Source organism: Girardinichthys multiradiatus, chromosome 20 (assembly GCF_021462225.1).
Source record: "Girardinichthys multiradiatus isolate DD_20200921_A chromosome 20, DD_fGirMul_XY1, whole genome shotgun sequence".
Taxonomy (NCBI): Eukaryota; Metazoa; Chordata; class Actinopteri; order Cyprinodontiformes; family Goodeidae; genus Girardinichthys; species Girardinichthys multiradiatus.
Window position 1 is genome coordinate 39,609,735 of NC_061812.1, and position 18,305 is coordinate 39,628,039.

Sequence of the window (18,305 nt, forward strand, 5' to 3'; positions counted from 1 at the left end):
TTTGTAAAACAAATTTCAAATAGTGTATGCATGGTTGCATCCATCTTCAATTGTTTTTTTTTTTTCATTTGAAGGATGAAGGAACTTCCTCCACGAATGGCAATTCCATCTTCTATGCCAGGGTTTTTACATATCTACCTGTTCAGACAGTGCCCCGTAGTCGGATCACAGCTGTGTGGACAGGCACAGGGTTTACAGCCATCCTCTCCAAAGCCCCAGTAGCCAGGCAGGCAGTGACTGCAGCTCATGCCCTTTACACCGGACTTACAGCGACACTGGCTACTCTTAGGGTCGCACCAGGGTCCAACCTCTCCAGATGGAGGAGGCAATGACCCCCGAGGATCACACCAGCAGCCTAAGGTGGACAGATACAGAGTGGGTTACCATATTTACCAAACAGGTAATTTTATTCAATTGTAACTTATAGATAGAAGCCTTTCAATATATTAGCAGGGAGAGCCTTTCAACTGTTTCATGTCATCCACATTCATTTTGACCTAATGCCAATAGGAACAGAGCGATCATGAAAATCATTGTTAACTTTTTAATTTAAGATTGGGAGCATCCGTCTGTCCATCCAGAATATACCCAATATAATGTTAAAACCTTCCATTCTGATTAACTCATGATCAGCTGACTCTTACGCGTGCAGACGTGGGGAGACCTGAGGGGCTTGGACGGATGCCGATGGTAGCCGTGACGACAGCGCTGACACCTGCGGCCCTCTGTGTTATGTTGACAGTCGTTACAGACACCTCCGCTGATCCCACCTGAGGAGATCCATGCCCGCAGAGAGAAGTGACAGCTGTCTGCATGGCCATGGCACTCACACTCTTCAGGCGCAGCGGTGAGGGCGATCATTAGTGTTAGAGAGTGAAGGAGGAAAACCCACTGGTCATAAACACAACTCTGAGAAGTGACCAGAACTTTGAGGCTAAAAAGATCTAATTACACAATCTAAAAGTACTGTTGATTGCTTACTCTGACATGGGTTTGGCTCACCACTGCTGCCATTTGCAGGCCTCCAGGGTCGATCGTTATAGAGTGGGCCACACCTCTCACAGTGGTCCCCCTCAGTGTGGTGGACGCATAGACACTTTCCAAATACCTGGAAGGAATGTGAGAAGTTGATTAAAAACAAATAAACATTTGTTTATTGTTACAGACACTTGTTTTCTAGAGACCCTGATAAAACAGTTTAAGGCACAAGAGTGGAAAGTCATAATGATGATCATTTTATCTACAGGTACTTTTGGAAGCACCCAACTTTTCAGAGCAAGAAGAAAAAACAAAAAAATGGTAAAATATACACAGAATATCAAAATATATATAATAGCCCTCTTTGCATTTATTGAAAAATCCAACCTTTAACATGAGTGTATTTGGAACGTTCACTGTGACATCCTGAAGCAGAGCATTATCCCCTCCCTTCTGAAACTGGGCCGCAGGGCAGTACTCCAACATAAGAACAACCCCAAACATAACTCTAAGACGACTGCTGCCTTGCTAACAAAAACTGAGGCTAAAGGGGCTGGACTGGCCAAGCATGTCTCCAGATCTAAACCCTATTGAGCATCTGTGGGGCATCCTCAAACAGAAGGTGGAGGAGCAAATGTTTTAAAATGTTGTGATTAAGGAAAGCTACCAAGATGGGATGCAGAGTGTCTCGATTATCTGCCTCCCATGCTGTCCGGTGGGAGGTTGGTACTGTGAGGTGAAAGGTGGAGGAAGACCTGAGAGTTTGACGGTGTGTTAAAGCAGACAAGCTTAGGCAGGCATGATGGATATGGAGTTAAATTTGTCTCAATATTATTCAATCAAACAAAAAACTAATCTCAATCAAAAAAATAATATTCAATCAAAAAAAACTAATCTCAATCAAAAAATATTAAGTTGTGATCAAAACTTTCAGAGTTTTTTCTCACAAAGAGAAAAAAGTTATTTGCAAAACATAAACTTTTATTTGCGCATGTCAAAACCTTTGGTTACGAGTCTCGCTTTTTTGGTTTGGATGCTCTCTGTTTTTGGTTGAACTCAACAAATTTTGAGTTCTGGAAACATGAACATCCTGGGCGGGGCCTAAAGACGAACGGTGTAAGACGTTTCCCTATTGGTTAGCGCTGACTAAAGCAGCAGACTCTGATCCCTCCCACCTCTGAACTTCTGCTCGAACTGCAGGGCCTGCAGCGTCGCTTCAGTGAGGAGACATCAACTCTACAGAAGAAAACTGCGGTCAAGTGAGCCGACAGTCAGAAATACGCGGTCACGTCAGCCGACACCAGCTCTCTCTTAAAGATTAGCGTCGCGCATACAAGGCGCATTACGGTAATGGAGCAGAAAGGACCCGATCCTGGCAACGGTTGAGAAAATAAGAGGAAAACAGAAAAGTAACCTACAGAACATTTATATTAATTACAATTTTACAACTTTCACATTCATGTTTTATGTAAAAGAATAAATATTTTATATTTTACTGTACAGTTTTGGAGAAATATCTTGTCAAAGTACCTCAAAATGCTCAACCATTATATGCATTTGTCCCACATTCAGGAATTTATTTCTCCAAAACCATGAGAGGTGACAACACAATCTCTTCGCCCCGCCCAGGATGTTCATGTTTCCAAAACTCAAAATTCGTTGAGTTCAACCAAAAACAAAGAGCGTCAAAACCAAAAAAAGCGAGACTCGTAACCAAAGATATTTGACATGCGCAAATAAAAGTTTATGTTTTGCAAATAACTTTTTCCTCTTTGTGAGAAAAAACTCTGAAAGTTTTAATCACAACTTAATATTTTTTGATTGAGATTAGTTTTTTTTGATTGAATATTATTTTTTTGATTGTGATTAGTTTTTTTTTGATTGAGATTAGTTTTTTGTTTGATTGAATAATATTGAGACAAATTTAACTCCATAGATGGATGCCTTTTGTAGTAAATACCATCTGAAATTGAAAACCAGTAGAGATCTTGAAGAACAGGAGTACCTTAAAATGACTAGTAGAGGGTCTTCTGGTAATAAGGCAGAATTATGAACAAACTGGAGTCTATTATTAGGGTTTATAGATGAAAGTGTAGGCGAAATTATGACTTAAAGCCTTTTTACTAATATATTTGCTTTCAGAATCATTTTTACTCTTGGATTTAACGTGCTTCAAAAGGAATTTTACATCAACCAGAGGACACACGTTTTTATGTCTTAGCCTCTCGTCAGGCACAAATGCAAAATAAGCACGCCGCCTGTGGAGCAGGGGTTTAAGTGTGTGACCCAGGTGTGGAGGCCTTAGTCCTCAAAGCCAACTTGTGGGATCAAATCCTGGCCTGTTGAAACTTTCAGCACTCCCCTACCCTGCTTTCCACACTATTTCCTGTCTCATTACTATGAAAAAATACTTTAAATCTAGGGCAGAGGCTAAAAATAATAATAATAAAAAAACAAGCAAGATTACCATGTCACTATCTTGTGTTTTGTCTTTGTTGCTTTTATATGGTAAGCAATATTCAGCATGCCCATGGCACAGGCATGTCCCTTTAGCCAGTAATGTATAAATAGCATATGGTGCTGAGGGTGGGCTTTCTGATGTGGTTGTTGGGTTTGTCAAGTTCAGAGATGCAGGACAAGTCTGAGCTTTCAGCAGTCTGATGCGGAGATTTGTGATGGTCAGGCGGACAAGGCCCTCTGGACTGTAGGGGTCAAAGGTTTTAGCACTGCTTGGGTCCAGTGTACGTAAGATTACCTAGCAGAAAGAGAAGGAGAGAGGTAAATAGCACTGGTTGTAAATTCAGAAAATTCTTTTTCATCTTTGTGCAAGTTCCTTTACCTCCCCTCCACTGCAAGGCTGAGGACTAGAATAACGGGACGTGCACAGTGAGCCCGGTCGATTAAGGTCATCGTCCAAATCAAATTCCACCCTGCAGTTGTGAGCAAATACCCTAAGAGCCTCCCAGGTTATTCCAAAATCAGCTGAACGCTCAATGACCATAGCAGCAGGCCTGGGGGACCTGAACACCAAAACTACATGAGACAGACAGAACTTTGTCTCCATATCCAACCGGATCTCATCCTGCTCTTTGTGGCCTCCTCCTGATGCCCACCAGGTATCGGGATGCAAAAAAGGGTCGTCGGTCATGAGAGAAGAAGGATGAGTGTCCTCTTGGTACGAATGGGGTGTCTCAGGGGCATTGGGGCACAAACTCTGGTTGATATTGTCATTAATACTGCAGTTTGGCCAGGTTAGAAGTACCCTGCCACTAGCCAGATTCCCAATGGGTGGACTGCAGGCTTGGTCTACACACCTAGAAACTGTAACAAACAGAGAGAGAGAGTGTGAAAGAGCTAGTAAAAATACAAAAGGAGAACGCAATGCCTTGCAAAAGTATTTTTACAAATTGAGCTTTTCCAAATGTTTCATATTGCTACCATAAACCTTGATATGTTTCATGTGGATTTTATGTGATAGACCAACACAAAGTGAAGGGAAATTAACAGAAACAACAAACTGGTAGAAAATTATATATGATTGCCAACGTTGTTTTGTAAAAAGAAACTCCAAAGTGTTTTGAACATTTCTTTTCTGCCCTCTTTAACTGATACCCATAACCAGTGCAAACAACGGCCCTCAAAGGTCTAGGTAAAGTAGATAGACTCCACCCATGTGTAAATACAGTGGTTCTATGAAGACCTCAGAGGTTTATTAGAGCACTCTTGCGTGCAGTGTACCACAAGCCATGGACACAACGTGGATGTGGAAGAAGGTGCTAAACAGACAACAAAAAATAATCTTAGTTTGTAGATAAGCAAAGCTGATGGAGACATACCCTCAAAATACTTGCAATTGGTCGTAGTACTGTAGTATTGACTCAGAGGCTGAACATAAAAGCACTCCACACTTTAAAATTTTTATTTGTAACATTTTTAAACGAGTCATTTTCCTTACACTTCACAATCATACCCTACTTCATGTTGGTTTGTCACATAAAATTCCCAAAATACAGTTGCCACCGCTGACATCATAGAGGAAACCAAAGTCAACCTCATTGTGTTCTTTATGAATTATTAATTTGGATGACCATGGTGTCACTGATGCTGCCATCACAAAATCCAGCTCTTTGACCCTCTGGGCAGCATCAGATTACATTGGATGGAAATATTCTTTATTTATAAGCAAGGTGTATGACTTTTACTTTTCTCCTTCACAGAAAAACGCAGGACGACGGCTGTAGAAAGGGAATCAGCATGATGGCTTTTCTGCAAAGAAAGGAGACAAACAGCATCAACACAGAAAGACAGAGGCGCTCCTCACCTGATCCGCTACGCGTCCCGAATAAGAGAAGCCACCCAAACGCCACCAGCATGTGCTGTCCTCCACTGTCCAGCACCCTAAACCCCGTCATCTTTATTCCTGCTGAGGTCACAACTCACTTGGTGCGATGAACGCCTTCCCGCAAAAAAGTCCCCGCATTGCGCTTTCCCCAATTAAAGGACAAATTTCTGCCGGTGTTAGGCAACGCGCAATAGGTCCAGGCGAATCCGGAAGTTTTTAATCAGCATCCTCCCAAAACACGGCCAAAATATAAAGTTAATGCACCATCAAGAGATCCTGGACAGAGGCGGATGGTTCGTCGCTGGGTTAGAAGATTGATAAAGGAACGCTCAAAGTCTAAAAACAATTTTAAAACATTTGTTTACTTTTTTCATTCATGCTCACAGAGAGATTGTCTCTTTCTTTGATAGAAAAAAGCGTGTAAACTCCATAGTAAAGACTTCTATCATTAATTTTGTCCCCAGCTTAAAATCTTCATTGTTCTCTTAATGCGCTCTCTCTGCGTTTGAGCTCTATTTATACATGCGCAATGGCGTTTCTTGCACGAATGACGCCCTGTGCGCAACTACCAAACACACCTACCCAGTTAATTCCACAAACAAGTTATAGATAGATAGATAGATAGATAGATAGATAGATAGATAGATAGATAGATAGATAGATAGATAGATAGATAGATAGATAGATAGATAGATAGATAGATAGATAGATAGATAGATAGATAGATAGATAGATAGATAGATAGATAGATAGATAGATAGATAGATAGATAGATAGATAGATAGATAGATAGATAGATAGATAGATAGATAGATAGATAGATAGATAGATGATACCAACTGTGCCAAAACTGCACTTCACAGAAGAGTGCCTTACTGACTGGGTATGCAAAGAAGCAGAAAGCACAGAAGCAAGAAAACTAATTTATGATAAAACTGAGCAGCACTGTCCTGGGCAGAAAGCCACATTGCCCAAATCAAAAATTGCCTCTGTACACAGGTCTCCTCCATTCACAAACCTAATCTTTTCTTTTTCTGCATGTTGTACATACAGCACAATCTTTCCAAAGGTTGGCAGCACGTTGGGGACAGACTTGCTACTAACATGGGCTCACCCACACTGCTAATTTAAACCAGCATCACAGCGCATACCATCCAAACACAGTCCCTTCATAACCCGGGGCCTCATAATGATGCTTGGAAAAGTGTTTATCAACTTCTTCCCACTTATCTTTAGCTGCAGCAATTCCAAGTTACCACCTGCTTTGAAGTGGAACGCAGAAACCTGAGCATTCAGATGAAAATTGCCCTTAGAGCTGTAAAAAGCAGCTCAATGCATTGCGATGTGGCACCAAAAGAATCTGGCAGCTTTCAGTTTCATGCAAATGTCCAGAGAGAAAAAGGCATTTTCTTCCAGGTGCTTCCCTTTCTCTGAGATTCCTTTCCCATTCCTTATTGTAAAAATAGATCATAAACACAAAATCTTATACATGACAGTGCTTCTTTGTGAAACATATAGTCCTTTGATGAGTTTGATGTTTCTTTCTCTCCTCCAGCTCACACAGACTGAGCTGGCTGAATATATGCAATGTCAGATGAGATTCTTGGCTTAACTGGGAGCATAGGGAACTCATATCCCTTTGGGATTAATTAGAATAGACACACGGAATCAGGAGGGTTTTAATAAACGTTCTCAGAGAGATAGAAATTGCTTTCAGACCTGCCTCCATGCTTTTCTCCTGAAACAAGATTAAAAAACCTAATTACTAAAGACTGACAACAAAAGATAACACTAATTGCGTTTGGCCTTATTGTGACCAAACTTTAGAAGAAGCTGACAGTTTAGTCACATTTTGCCACCATCATCTGAATTTTGTCTAATTAGATTTACTTAAAGCTTGAATTCCCTCTTCTCTTCCTGTGCAGAGCAGCTCTCTATACACTCTCTTGCAAAAGTATTCATATCCCTTGAATTAATTTTTTTCATTTTGTCCCTTTACAACCACAAACGTCAATGTATTCATTCCTGTTTTTACATTCGACCAAAAGACTAACATAATTTGGACGTTGAAGGAAAACGATACATGGTTTTCAAAATCTTCAAATATAATCTTGCAAATATACAGGTCCTTCTCAAAATATTAGCATATTGTGATAAAGTTCATTATTTTCCATAATGTCATGATGAAAATTTAACATTCATATATTTTAGATTCATTGCACACTAACTGAAATATTTCAGGTCTTTTATTGTCTTAATACGGATGATTTTGGCATACAGCTCATGAAAACCCAAAATTCCTATCTCACAAAATTAGCATATTTCATCCGACCAATAAAAGAAAAGTGTTTTTAATACAAAAAACGTCAACCTTCAAATAATCATGTACAGTTATGCACTCAATACTTGGTCGGGAATCCTTTGGCAGAAATGACTGCTTCAATGCGGCGTGGCATGGAGGCAATCAGCCTGTGGCACTGCTGAGGTCTTATGGAGGCCCAGGATGCTTCGATAGCTAACTTTAGCTCATCCAGAGTGTTGGGTCTTGAGTCTCTCAACGTTCTCTTCACAATATCCCACAGATTCTCTATGGGGTTCAGGTCAGGAGAGTTGGCAGGCCAATTGAGCACAGTGATACCATAGTCAGTAAACCATTTACCAGTGGTTTTGGCACTGTGAGCAGGAGCCAGGTCGTGCTGAAAAATGAAATCTTCATCTCCATAAAGCTTTTAAGCAGATGGAAGCATGAAGTGCTCCAAAATCTCCTGATAGCTAGCTGCATTGACCCTGCCCTTGATAAAACACAGTGGACCAACACCAGCAGCTGACACGGCACTCCAGACCATCACTGACTGTGGGTACTTGACACTGGACTTCTGGCATTTTGGCATTTCCTTCTCCCCAGTCTTCCTCCAGACTCTGGCACCTTGATTTCCGAATGATAATAATGAACTTTATCACAATATGCTAATATTTTGAGAAGGACCTGTAAATCTGAATGGTGTTTTATACAGGAATATTCAGTCGCTATGCTTTTCACGCCTTTTGCAACAAACACAGCTGCATGTTTTGTGGCTGGCACTAAATATTTTTGCTCAGTAGTGAAAAAAGTCTCAGTCTCAGTCAGGCTGAGCCGTTCCAAGACAGGGATGAGGCTTGATCTAAAGGAGTCCAAACGTTTTGCCACATGGGTCAAAAAAGTCAAGTTAAAAGGCCACAGAAAATTATTTTTTCTTGTAAATAAAAAAGCCAAATATAACTTGACCGTGACTTATTTTGCGGGCTCAAAGATCAGCTGAGCATATAATATTATGAAATAAACAAAGTATAAGTTTTTTGTAGAGAAAGATTTGTGCATCATTGTAGATCTAAAATATAAAAAGGGCCTCAGACATTTCCCCTATTTATAGAAAAGCAAACGTTTTGTTGTTTTCTTTTTTCTTGCTCTAAAAAAGTTTGACAAAAGCAGGATGTTGGTCACCCTTTCTTTTTAAACGCTTGCTGTGTTTAGACAAGTTTCATGAATGGGTGAGCCCTGGTCTGTTTTTGAATAAAAGTCGCTAAATATTTGTGGGGCTATTTACTGTGAAATTAAAATAAGCAATAACATATAAATAACATATAAATAAGCAAAACACGTGATTTATGAAAGACAAACACATTGTGGTGTCTCTAACATTTATAGTTAAAAAAATGTTCATTTGTTAGGCACTATCCCACCCTAAAAATGTATCCATCTACATCAGCTACCTGTTATGGTGGGCTAAATATGTACCTTTTTTAAATTGGGGTTGCGGGCCTCACAAAATCATTGAGGGCCGCAAATGGCTTCATCCAAACCCAGTTGTTTAGGCTTTTTGTCCTGATGGAAGGTGAACCTCCATCCCAACCTCAGTTCTTTTCATCAAGAATTGACGTGTATTTATCCATCAGTCTCCCTGTCAACTCTGACCAGCATGTCTATACTGAAGAAAAGCATCCCCACAGCATAATGCTGCTACCACCATGAGTCACTATGGCAATATGTGTTTAGAATGTGTGTTACAAACATGGTGTTTTACACATAGACTAAAATGTTCAGTTTTAGTCCCATCAGAGCAGAGCACCTTTTTCCACATTTGAGGTGTCCCCCACATGGCTCGAGGCAAACCGCCAAAGGGACTTCCTGTCCCAGGTTTCATCTTGCAAATCTTGTAAAGAGCTAGATTTGTGGGATTTACAATCATTAGGTGTCCTATCAACAGCTTCTAAAGAGTTACAATGGGCTTCTTGACTGCTTCTCTGATTAATGCTCTCCCTGCCCAACCAACCAGCTTAGATAGGTTTGCACTTCATAAGTATGCAGTACTTTGTTTTGGTCTATGACATAATAACCTAATAAAATACATATAACCTAGTCCTTGACCTGTCTGGTGTGTTCCTTGGCTTTTGTGATGGTGTTTGCTCTAAATGCAGTTGGTTGCAACAGACTTTATTTAGGGGTACTACAGTAAATACTGAATCCAAATGAACACCAAACTTTTATTTGTAAAAACTGTTGAAAACCAATTCCCATCACATTACATTCAGTCTATGTTTGTGGCTGCAGTGTGACACAGTGTGAAAAAGTTCGAGGTTTTTTTTAAGGTACTGTATATCTTTATGACATCTTATGGATTTTCTTTTCTCCTGTCTCTCTTTCCTTTTTTGGAAAACCTATAAACAATAAATCCCATTTTGTCATTACACATCTGACATTTTTTCTTTTTGTTTTACTCATGTGCAAATACAAATATACCAAGAAAGTCTTTGTGAAAGACCAGGTTATTCCCGTTTAAAACATGTGAGCAGCTGCTCATTATTTTAAGTACCAGACAGACGTACCTTTGCACTGGTTTAAAATGATTTAGAGCCAGCTTTTGGCTCAGCCCAACATGCGGATATGAGATTTCCATGTTTTTACTGTTGACCTGTGTGGATTTGCGTGAAAGAGAGAACAAATGGGTAAAACATAAAATCAAATCACAGATGTGAGTCTGGCTAGCTCTGGAAGAATTTACCCTGCTTTGGTGTGTTTTCAGATTTTTGAAAAGGCTTTAAAATTGTGGCTTTAATGTAACATAAAACACTGAAGTTTAAGGTTGGAGTTTGCTGCAGGGCCATAAAACATTTTTAGGAGCAGCAAGTGCGATAAACGTCTGTGCAAGTAAATTACACTGAGCTGCTCATTTGAGCTTTAAAATGCAACACGTTAAATCCTAAAAAGACAAGACTGTAGTTAGGGATAATTTTGTATCATGCAGGAATGCAGACACACCCATAACCAATAAAGTGTTTGTTTAAAACGTGAGCATACGAACTGTGGTAAACATTTGTCCCAGTATGGGTACAGGTTGAAAAGTGTCTTTATTACCTTTTGAATTAATAATGTTTTAAATGTGTCTCTGCTGAGGCTTTTCAGTTGTTACAGATCATGTACTCGCCCAGATAGGTCACCAGGATGTCCAAACATGCAACATCCATGTAAATCCATATGTTTACCTAAGAGTCCCCTGCTGCTCTTCTCCATCTTCTTCTCCCTCCATGTCCTCTGTAAAGCTAGGTGCTAAATGTGTCAGCATGCAACTTTCTTCAGAGATAAGGAGGAATAACTGGCTTGCTTACTTGACCTTACTACATGGAGGCCACAAAGGCCAACATGATCCAATTTGAAATATCTCTGCACACAGGAGTAACAAATACGGATCTTAAACGATAGTGTAGCAGACCTATGTAGAGGTCCATGAAATTCAAAAATAAAACAACCTCAGTCTTATACTTGACAGATCACCATCAAATATCTACAAGTTTAACTTAAAAATGATTGATGTGAACATGTCCACAGCACTGGTTTTATCTGTTTCTTTAAATGTTGTCAAATAATCTATGGCCAATGGTAATTTTGGAGGAGCTGCAGAGATTCACAGCTCAGGTGAACAAATCTGTCAACAGGGCGATGGTTAGTTGTGCACTCCATAAATATGGCCTTTATGGATAACTGGCAAAAAAACAAAGCCACTGTTAAAAGAAATCCATAATAACCCTTGTTTACAGTTTGGTACAAGCCACATAGGAGGCACAGCAAACATGTGGTCTGATCAAATGAGAACAACGCTGAACTTTATAGCCCACATGTAAAGCATGTGGTGGAAGTCTAAAAATGCACAACCTGAACACACCCTCTTATGGTGAAACATGGTGGTGGCAGCATCATGATGTGGGGAATTTTTTTTGTCAGCAGGGACATGGAAGATGGTCAGAGTTGCTGTAATAACGAATTGAGCTAGATACTGGAAATCTTGGAAGAAAAAATGTTAGAGGCAACAGATGACTTAAGACTCAGGCAGAGGTTAACCTTCCAATATGACTGAGAATAAACTATTTTGTAAAGTTAAGTGAGCAAAAACTTCAGGTAAAGTCTCATACAAAATACCTAAAAAAAAAAAAACATGAAATAGATAGATTTATGATAACTGAGCAAAGGCGAGAGCATAAAACAGCACTGGAAATCATAGGTTTGTTTCAGCCCTCTTTCTTGTACAACAGGCATGCAGACATACCATACAGAAAAGAACATCACAAGATGGAGCTTGAGCGATTCAACAGTTGTGGGGGGAAAAAAGTAACTCAATGTATTGATAGGGATGAAAAGCTAAAGACTAAATACATTAAAACATTAAAATAAGCTCCAAGGAATCATAAACATGCTGCTGCTGTCTGAGAGCCAGCAAGGCCCCGATATCATGCAGGCAAACCACCAGTGACATGGGGAGGCTAATGAGGATGACAGGACCTGTTTGGCTTTTCTGATTTTTGGCAATATCAGTGAAAGTAGCTTACAGCTGCACAAAAAAGAAAATTAGCAGTATCAAAAAGAACACTTTCCATTTCAGTGTTTTTCTTGCATTGACATCCTGACAGTAGCCAATAAGGTGGCATCCCAGTAAATTCTCCTTGTGCTTCTTGCTACCATGCAAAGATTTGTAAAATCACACTAGGAATACCACCAGATTAAACAGTGATTGTTCATGGTGTACATTTAGTGTTACTCTGAGGAAACTTTGGTATCATCCATTTAATGTAAATACAGTTTAAAGAAATGAAATCATTTTACGTATCTAATAAGCTATAGTCAAAGAGGAACAAAATAAGTGTCAAGGAAAAAAATGGCCCTTGCTTCAAACAGACACTTCTCAAATATGAAATGCAGTGGAGGACATTTCAAAGAACAAGCTTAAACTGGAGCAGACAGCTGTGAACTAAGATCAAGTGCTCATGGCTACTCATTTTACCTATGAAGTTGGAACATGGATCTCTGAATAACATCAAGCACAACTTAACCATGTTATTGTGCCTAACTAAAATCTATCTGCATTTGATCTTTTTGCAGGTTTTCATGAAGTTTCCCACTTAAAGGAGAACCCAGCTAGGCCCATAACGTTCTGAAGGTATTGTGTAATTCCTAATGCTTAGGGATACCTTGGTATCCTCCAGATTGAGATAAAAAGTGTCTCTGCAGAAAGTAATGTTTGAGTTTCCACTGGTGGACCTGATTTCAGATCAGTGGAAGACAATAAATAAATGACTGGATGGACGGACGGACGGACGGACGGACAGACGCATGGACGGATGGATGGATGGATGGATAGATGGATGGATGGATGGATGGATGGATGGATGGATGGATGGATGGATGGATTGTTGGATGGATGGATGGATGGATGGATGGATGGATGGATGGATGGATGGATGGATGGATGGATGGATGGATGGATGGATGGATGGATGAATTGTTGGATGGATGTATGGATGGATGGATGGACAGGTGTAACGTGCTTGGTAGGGATGCCAGTGGAAACCCTCTTCTTCCAAAAAAAATATGGTAGGACAACTTTGGCTTGTGAAGTTGTATCTGAATAAACTAGAAGGAGATCTGAAACAATGTTATTTGCACAGATGAGACTGAAGTAGAGATGTGTGGCAATAATGGAGAGCCCCATGTTTGGTAAAAACCCAACACAGCATATCAGCACTGAGACCTCATGGCATGGTGATGGAGAGGTAAAGATTTGGAACTGTTGTACAGACATAGGTCCTTGGTTCCATGCAGTCCTTTAGACAGCCATGAACTCCACTGTTCAAAAATGATTTTAAAGTCAAATGTGAGACCATCTGTCCATCAGCTAAAGCGTGGTTCAAAGTGGGTCTTTAAACAGGACAATAATCCTAAAATAGCAGCAAAGCTACAATAGAATAGCCAAAAGAGAAGGGAATCAAAGTGCTGCAAAGTCCCTGGCCCAGGTCCATATTGCAACTCTCCAGAAAGGCTGCAGTGGGACCTTAGGAGAGTTGTGGCAAAACAAATGTCTGCAAACATGAAAAAAACGGAAGCAATGTAGAAATAAAAGACTGGGACTAAGCTCCCCCACAATCATGTGAGCCAGCTGTAAATGCATGCAGAAAACAATGATTTTAACCTATTGTTGCTGAAGTTTGTTTGAAATTCCTAAATTATGGGGTGTACTTAGTTTTTCACATATAGCTCATCCATTTTTACACCATAATTGTAATTCTTAAGCAGGATTTTACAGGAGTTTTACTAGGCAGCTTGCTAAAAGAAGCTTTAGTTGAGATGAGGATGACTTATTTATGCTTGAGATCTGTGTTTAATACTTGCCAACATATTAATTTCCTACATGCAAAAATTTATTCAAAATCTTGTGGTTCTCTGTGTCCGGGGCCGGGTGCTTTGGTATGTGCTGGCTCAATCCCGGTGGCTGCTTGCTGGGGCCTGGCCCCCTGGGCTCTGTCGGGCCTCTGCTTGGGGGGGTGGTGTGTCCCGGGGTCTTGGACCTCTGGGTCCATGGCTGGATCTGCTCGGGCATGGACGGCTGCCGGCGGGGCCTGTGGGCTCGTCGCTCCGGCTCCATGGGGCTTCTGCACTGTCGCTGCTGGGTGGTTCCCCTGGGACTCTCCACTGCTCTTCTCTGGGGGGTTGCGATAGTCCCAGCGGTGGTTCTCCTGGGGTTCCTGTGCTTTGGAGGGCCTTTACATGTCTGTGGCTCGGATCTCCTCAGTGTCCGTCCAGGGACCATGGGGCAGGCCTGTGGGTCCTCACACTCGCTATTGCATATTTTTGTGGAGAAACCTTGTATACAAAAGCGCGTCCACACCCATACTCACAGGTGTTAAGCTTCAGGTGTTGACAGATACACAGATGTTCTATATTGGGCTGCACCTCTCACTAAGTACATTTTACATTCAGAATTACCGTGTACTATTTTGTAAAAAAAGAAAAGAGGGTGTAATCTTGTATTCTCTTCACCTTCTTTCTCTCTTCCACTCTTTCCTCCTTTTCTCCCCTTTTCCTCCATCTCTCTCTTTTTTGAGCTTCTTTTTTCCTTTTAATTTCAGTCTCCATGTCCGTAACAATTGAAATATTCCCAAAGAAGTTTATAATAAAGTTTATTTTATAAATATGAAGTAGAGCTTTAAAGCATTAGCTGTGATGCTCTGCTTGTGAAAGTAAATCTGTTGGGCAATTTCTTGGCACTCAGACAACAATTCTGAGCGATACTCGGCCGGACAGGACACGGTAAAAAAAAAGCAACAAAAAAAAAATTTGTATTCAAAATATTGCACCCCTCAGTCTCCTGTCTCTGTTGGACCCTTTTATTTATATTTTACGTCACATACTAAGGAGCTCAAGATTTCATGTTGTCACCAACTCCCTCACATTAACATAAGCATCAGTGGGCAGACATCCAAACAAAGACAGTCATTTGATAACTCCTTCCATCACCCTCCCATTTAGACAAGCTAACTTTTATTTTCACTACAATAACACCAAGTGTCATCTGTTAAAGATTGTGCTCACTGCTTTCTTTCTCTGCTGCTTCACACTTACTTTGATGAAGAACACTGACTGTGCTGTGATTTATTTCCATGGTCTCCGGCAAAGTCAGAAGGGATATTGACTGACTTTGGTTTCTCTCCAAAAGCCACAAATTGAAACGTAGTTAACGACAGGAAAAATCAGACACAGCTGTCTGAGGTCGCAGGGTGGAGGCTGGGGGTTCCAGACTGTTCCCTTTGCCTAATTCAGCAGGCTGCTGGGCTATGAGGCCCCTCTCAGCCATTTAAACCCCTTCTTTATTGATATGCCAACTCCACCTGTGTGCCATCCAACTCTCAATGGCAGTTTAAATGTCTGGTTAAATGCACATGTCACTGTTCAGTGACAGTACATCATCTCACCTGGGAAAGATCAAAAATCTGTCCTGCATGCAGGAGGCCTGGTTCATGTGTGGATGGGAGCTGGTTGGCTCCTTTAAAACAAAGACAGAAGATAGTGATGTTAAAGCAACATTCGCTGGCCTAACAGGGCTTATGCTGCATCTTTTAACAGATACCTGTCTTCCATCAAACAGGGTTTAGTGATGAGTTGGAGTTTGTTGGTGTTGGCTGTAAAATTCTTCTATTTTGAACCCCTAGGTAAGCCATTATGATCGTCAAATAGTGGGTATTCGTTCTTGAACTTTTTCACAGTGTGTTACTTTATAACCTGAAACAGCAAAGTATTTAACTTGGAATTTTTGGGATAGACAAACACAAAGTAATACATACAGTAATTGTTAGGTAGTAGGAAAAAAGATTGTTCTAAATTTATCATCAATAAAAAATCTAAAAAACAAATGTGATGTTCATCTATATTCACCCCTCATGAATCAATACTTTGTAGAGGCACCTTCCCATGCAACAGTTGCAAGTTTTTGGGGTATGTCTCTACTAGTTTTGCACACGTAGAAACCTGGATTTTCTGTCTATTTTTCTTTGCAAACTAGCTCAAGCTCAATTTCAATTTTGATTGAATAATGAGCATCCATGTACATAATTTTAGATGTAGACTTTGACTAGGCCATTCGAACATCAATTTGCTTTGATCTAAACAGTTTCCTTGTGGCCATGCGAGTGGGGTTGCTGCCCTCCTGGAAGTCAAACCTCTGTCCCAGTCTCACGTTGTTGCACCCTCCAACCAGTAGTGAGCTCCATGAATATTTCCCATCCACTCTGACCAGTTTCCCTGTCCCTGCTGAAGAAAAGCATCCCCACACCATGATGCTTACACTACAAGGTTTCACCTTGGTCGTGGGCAGTATATTTTATTGCCACAAACAACATTTTTTTAGGTAGCCCAAAAAGCTCTCTTTAATTCTTATCTACCCGAAAACATCTTTCTATGTTTGCTGTGTCCCAAACCTGCAAATTGGACTCCTTATGAGTTTGTTTTTGCAGGAATTGCTTCCTTCTTCTTCTTCCCACGTGAGCAGTGGACCTCTGCAGCTCCTCTGAGGTTACCATGGTTTTCTTGACCGCTTCTCTCATTAATGCTCTCCTTGCTCACTCTGTCAGTTGTAGGTGCGACATCAAATACTGGTAGGTTTGCAGCTGTACAAGACTCTTTCCATTTTTTTATCATGCCCAGAACAGGGCTCTCTAAGATGTTGAACGTTTCGGATTTTGTTTTATAACATAAATCTCCTTTAAACTTTTTCACTGCCTTATCCCTGACCTGTCTGTTGTGTTCCTTGGTCTATATGTTTTTTTGTTCACTGATGCTCTGTAGCTGTGCTGAGATTGAACATGTGGCCTTTATTTTTTAATAGATTGAATAAATTGAATAGATTAAAAAAATATATATAAAAGGAGGAAACATGAAAATCTCATAAAAATAAACATAACTCAGACTGAAAACAAAAATAAAACAATTAACTGTGACTTATTAAACATAAGATCTCACTTTTCAGAGACTTTACTAGTTAATGACTTGATTTTTGACAGATTGATTTATTTGTCTCACAGAAACCTGGCTGCAGCAAGAAAATTATGTAAAATTATATAGCAACCATATTTCAGTCCGATTTATTGATTAGTCCCGGACCAATAGCTACAACTGTAATATAATTAATCCTCAGTTTTCCTCATCCAAATTGCAAAGCATTAAAACCACTTCAGTTTCTTGTCTTGTACCGTCCACCAGGCCCCTTCTCAATTTTTAGATCAGTTCTCATACTTGTATAATTTAGTGTTAAATACAGATATGCAGACCAGAGTCTTTGAAAAAGAATCTTCTTAGTCAATCAATTAATGTGGATGGCATTAAACTGACCAAGAGTAATAAAATTAAAAAAAACCTTGGTGTTGTTTTTGACCAGGACATGTCATTTAAATCCCATATTAAACAGCTGTTAGGTATTATTTAGTCAACTCAGAGGTAAGAACGATACAGTCAGAGTTACTTGTGACAAGGGTAGCCCACTTTGCAGTGAAACTACAAAGTTTTGACACCCTATCTCTTTATTTATATACACAGTTCAACAGACAGTTCAGACAGGGTGTGTGTGTGTGAGACGGAAAGGAGGCTGGTTCACACAGAGATAACAATGATCTCACACACACAGGGAGGAAGGCATAGTGCAGGTGCCTTCCAACCCAAGGTTTTTACATGAGTGATAACAAGTTTTTGCACCCATCCAACAGTCCCTCCTTTTATCACAAGTAAAAACATTTAATATAAAAACGAGTAAGAAAAATACTTTGTATGAGCGAAAACCCACGGACGGTAAACAGATTATATTTTGTGGGAAATACTCATACGGCCCCGCCGCCCTCGGCGACCATTAAAAGTTAAATGTTGATTAATACTTGAAATCATAAAAATAAAATAATGATACTTGAAATCATAAAAATAAAATAATGATACTTGAAATCATAAAAATAAAAGAATGATACTTGAAATCATAAAAATAAAAGAATAATACTTGAAATCATAAAAATAAAAGAATAATACTTGAAATCATAAAAATAAAAGAATAATACTTGAAATCATAAAAATAAAAGAATAATACTTGAAATCATAAAAATAAAAGAATTAAAAAATCTGCCCTGTTTATGTCATCATTGTACT

General features: G+C 39.8%; 1 protein-coding gene across 4 annotated transcripts in view; it reads right to left on the reverse strand.

The window, feature by feature from the left end:
• si:dkey-202e22.2 (netrin-4) overlaps positions 1-18,305 on the reverse strand; it is a 32,788-nt gene that overhangs the window by 2,895 nt on the left and 11,588 nt on the right. For 2 of the 4 annotated variants that reach the window (XM_047348835.1, XM_047348834.1), the window contains 6 exons: positions 15,596-15,666; positions 3,818-4,299; positions 3,446-3,733; positions 982-1,108; positions 645-833; positions 139-355 (listed from right to left, as the gene is read on the reverse strand). In XM_047348835.1, coding sequence (XP_047204791.1) covers positions 139-355; positions 645-833; positions 982-1,108; positions 3,446-3,733; positions 3,818-4,126 — 1,130 coding nt within the window. In that variant the 5' untranslated portion in view covers positions 4,127-4,299; positions 15,596-15,666. Of the gene's footprint in view, positions 1-138; positions 356-644; positions 834-981; positions 1,109-3,445; positions 3,734-3,817; positions 4,300-5,299; positions 5,787-15,595; positions 15,667-18,305 lie in introns of those variants that run through there. The other 2 variants (XM_047348833.1, XM_047348836.1) reach the window with 2 other exon arrangements.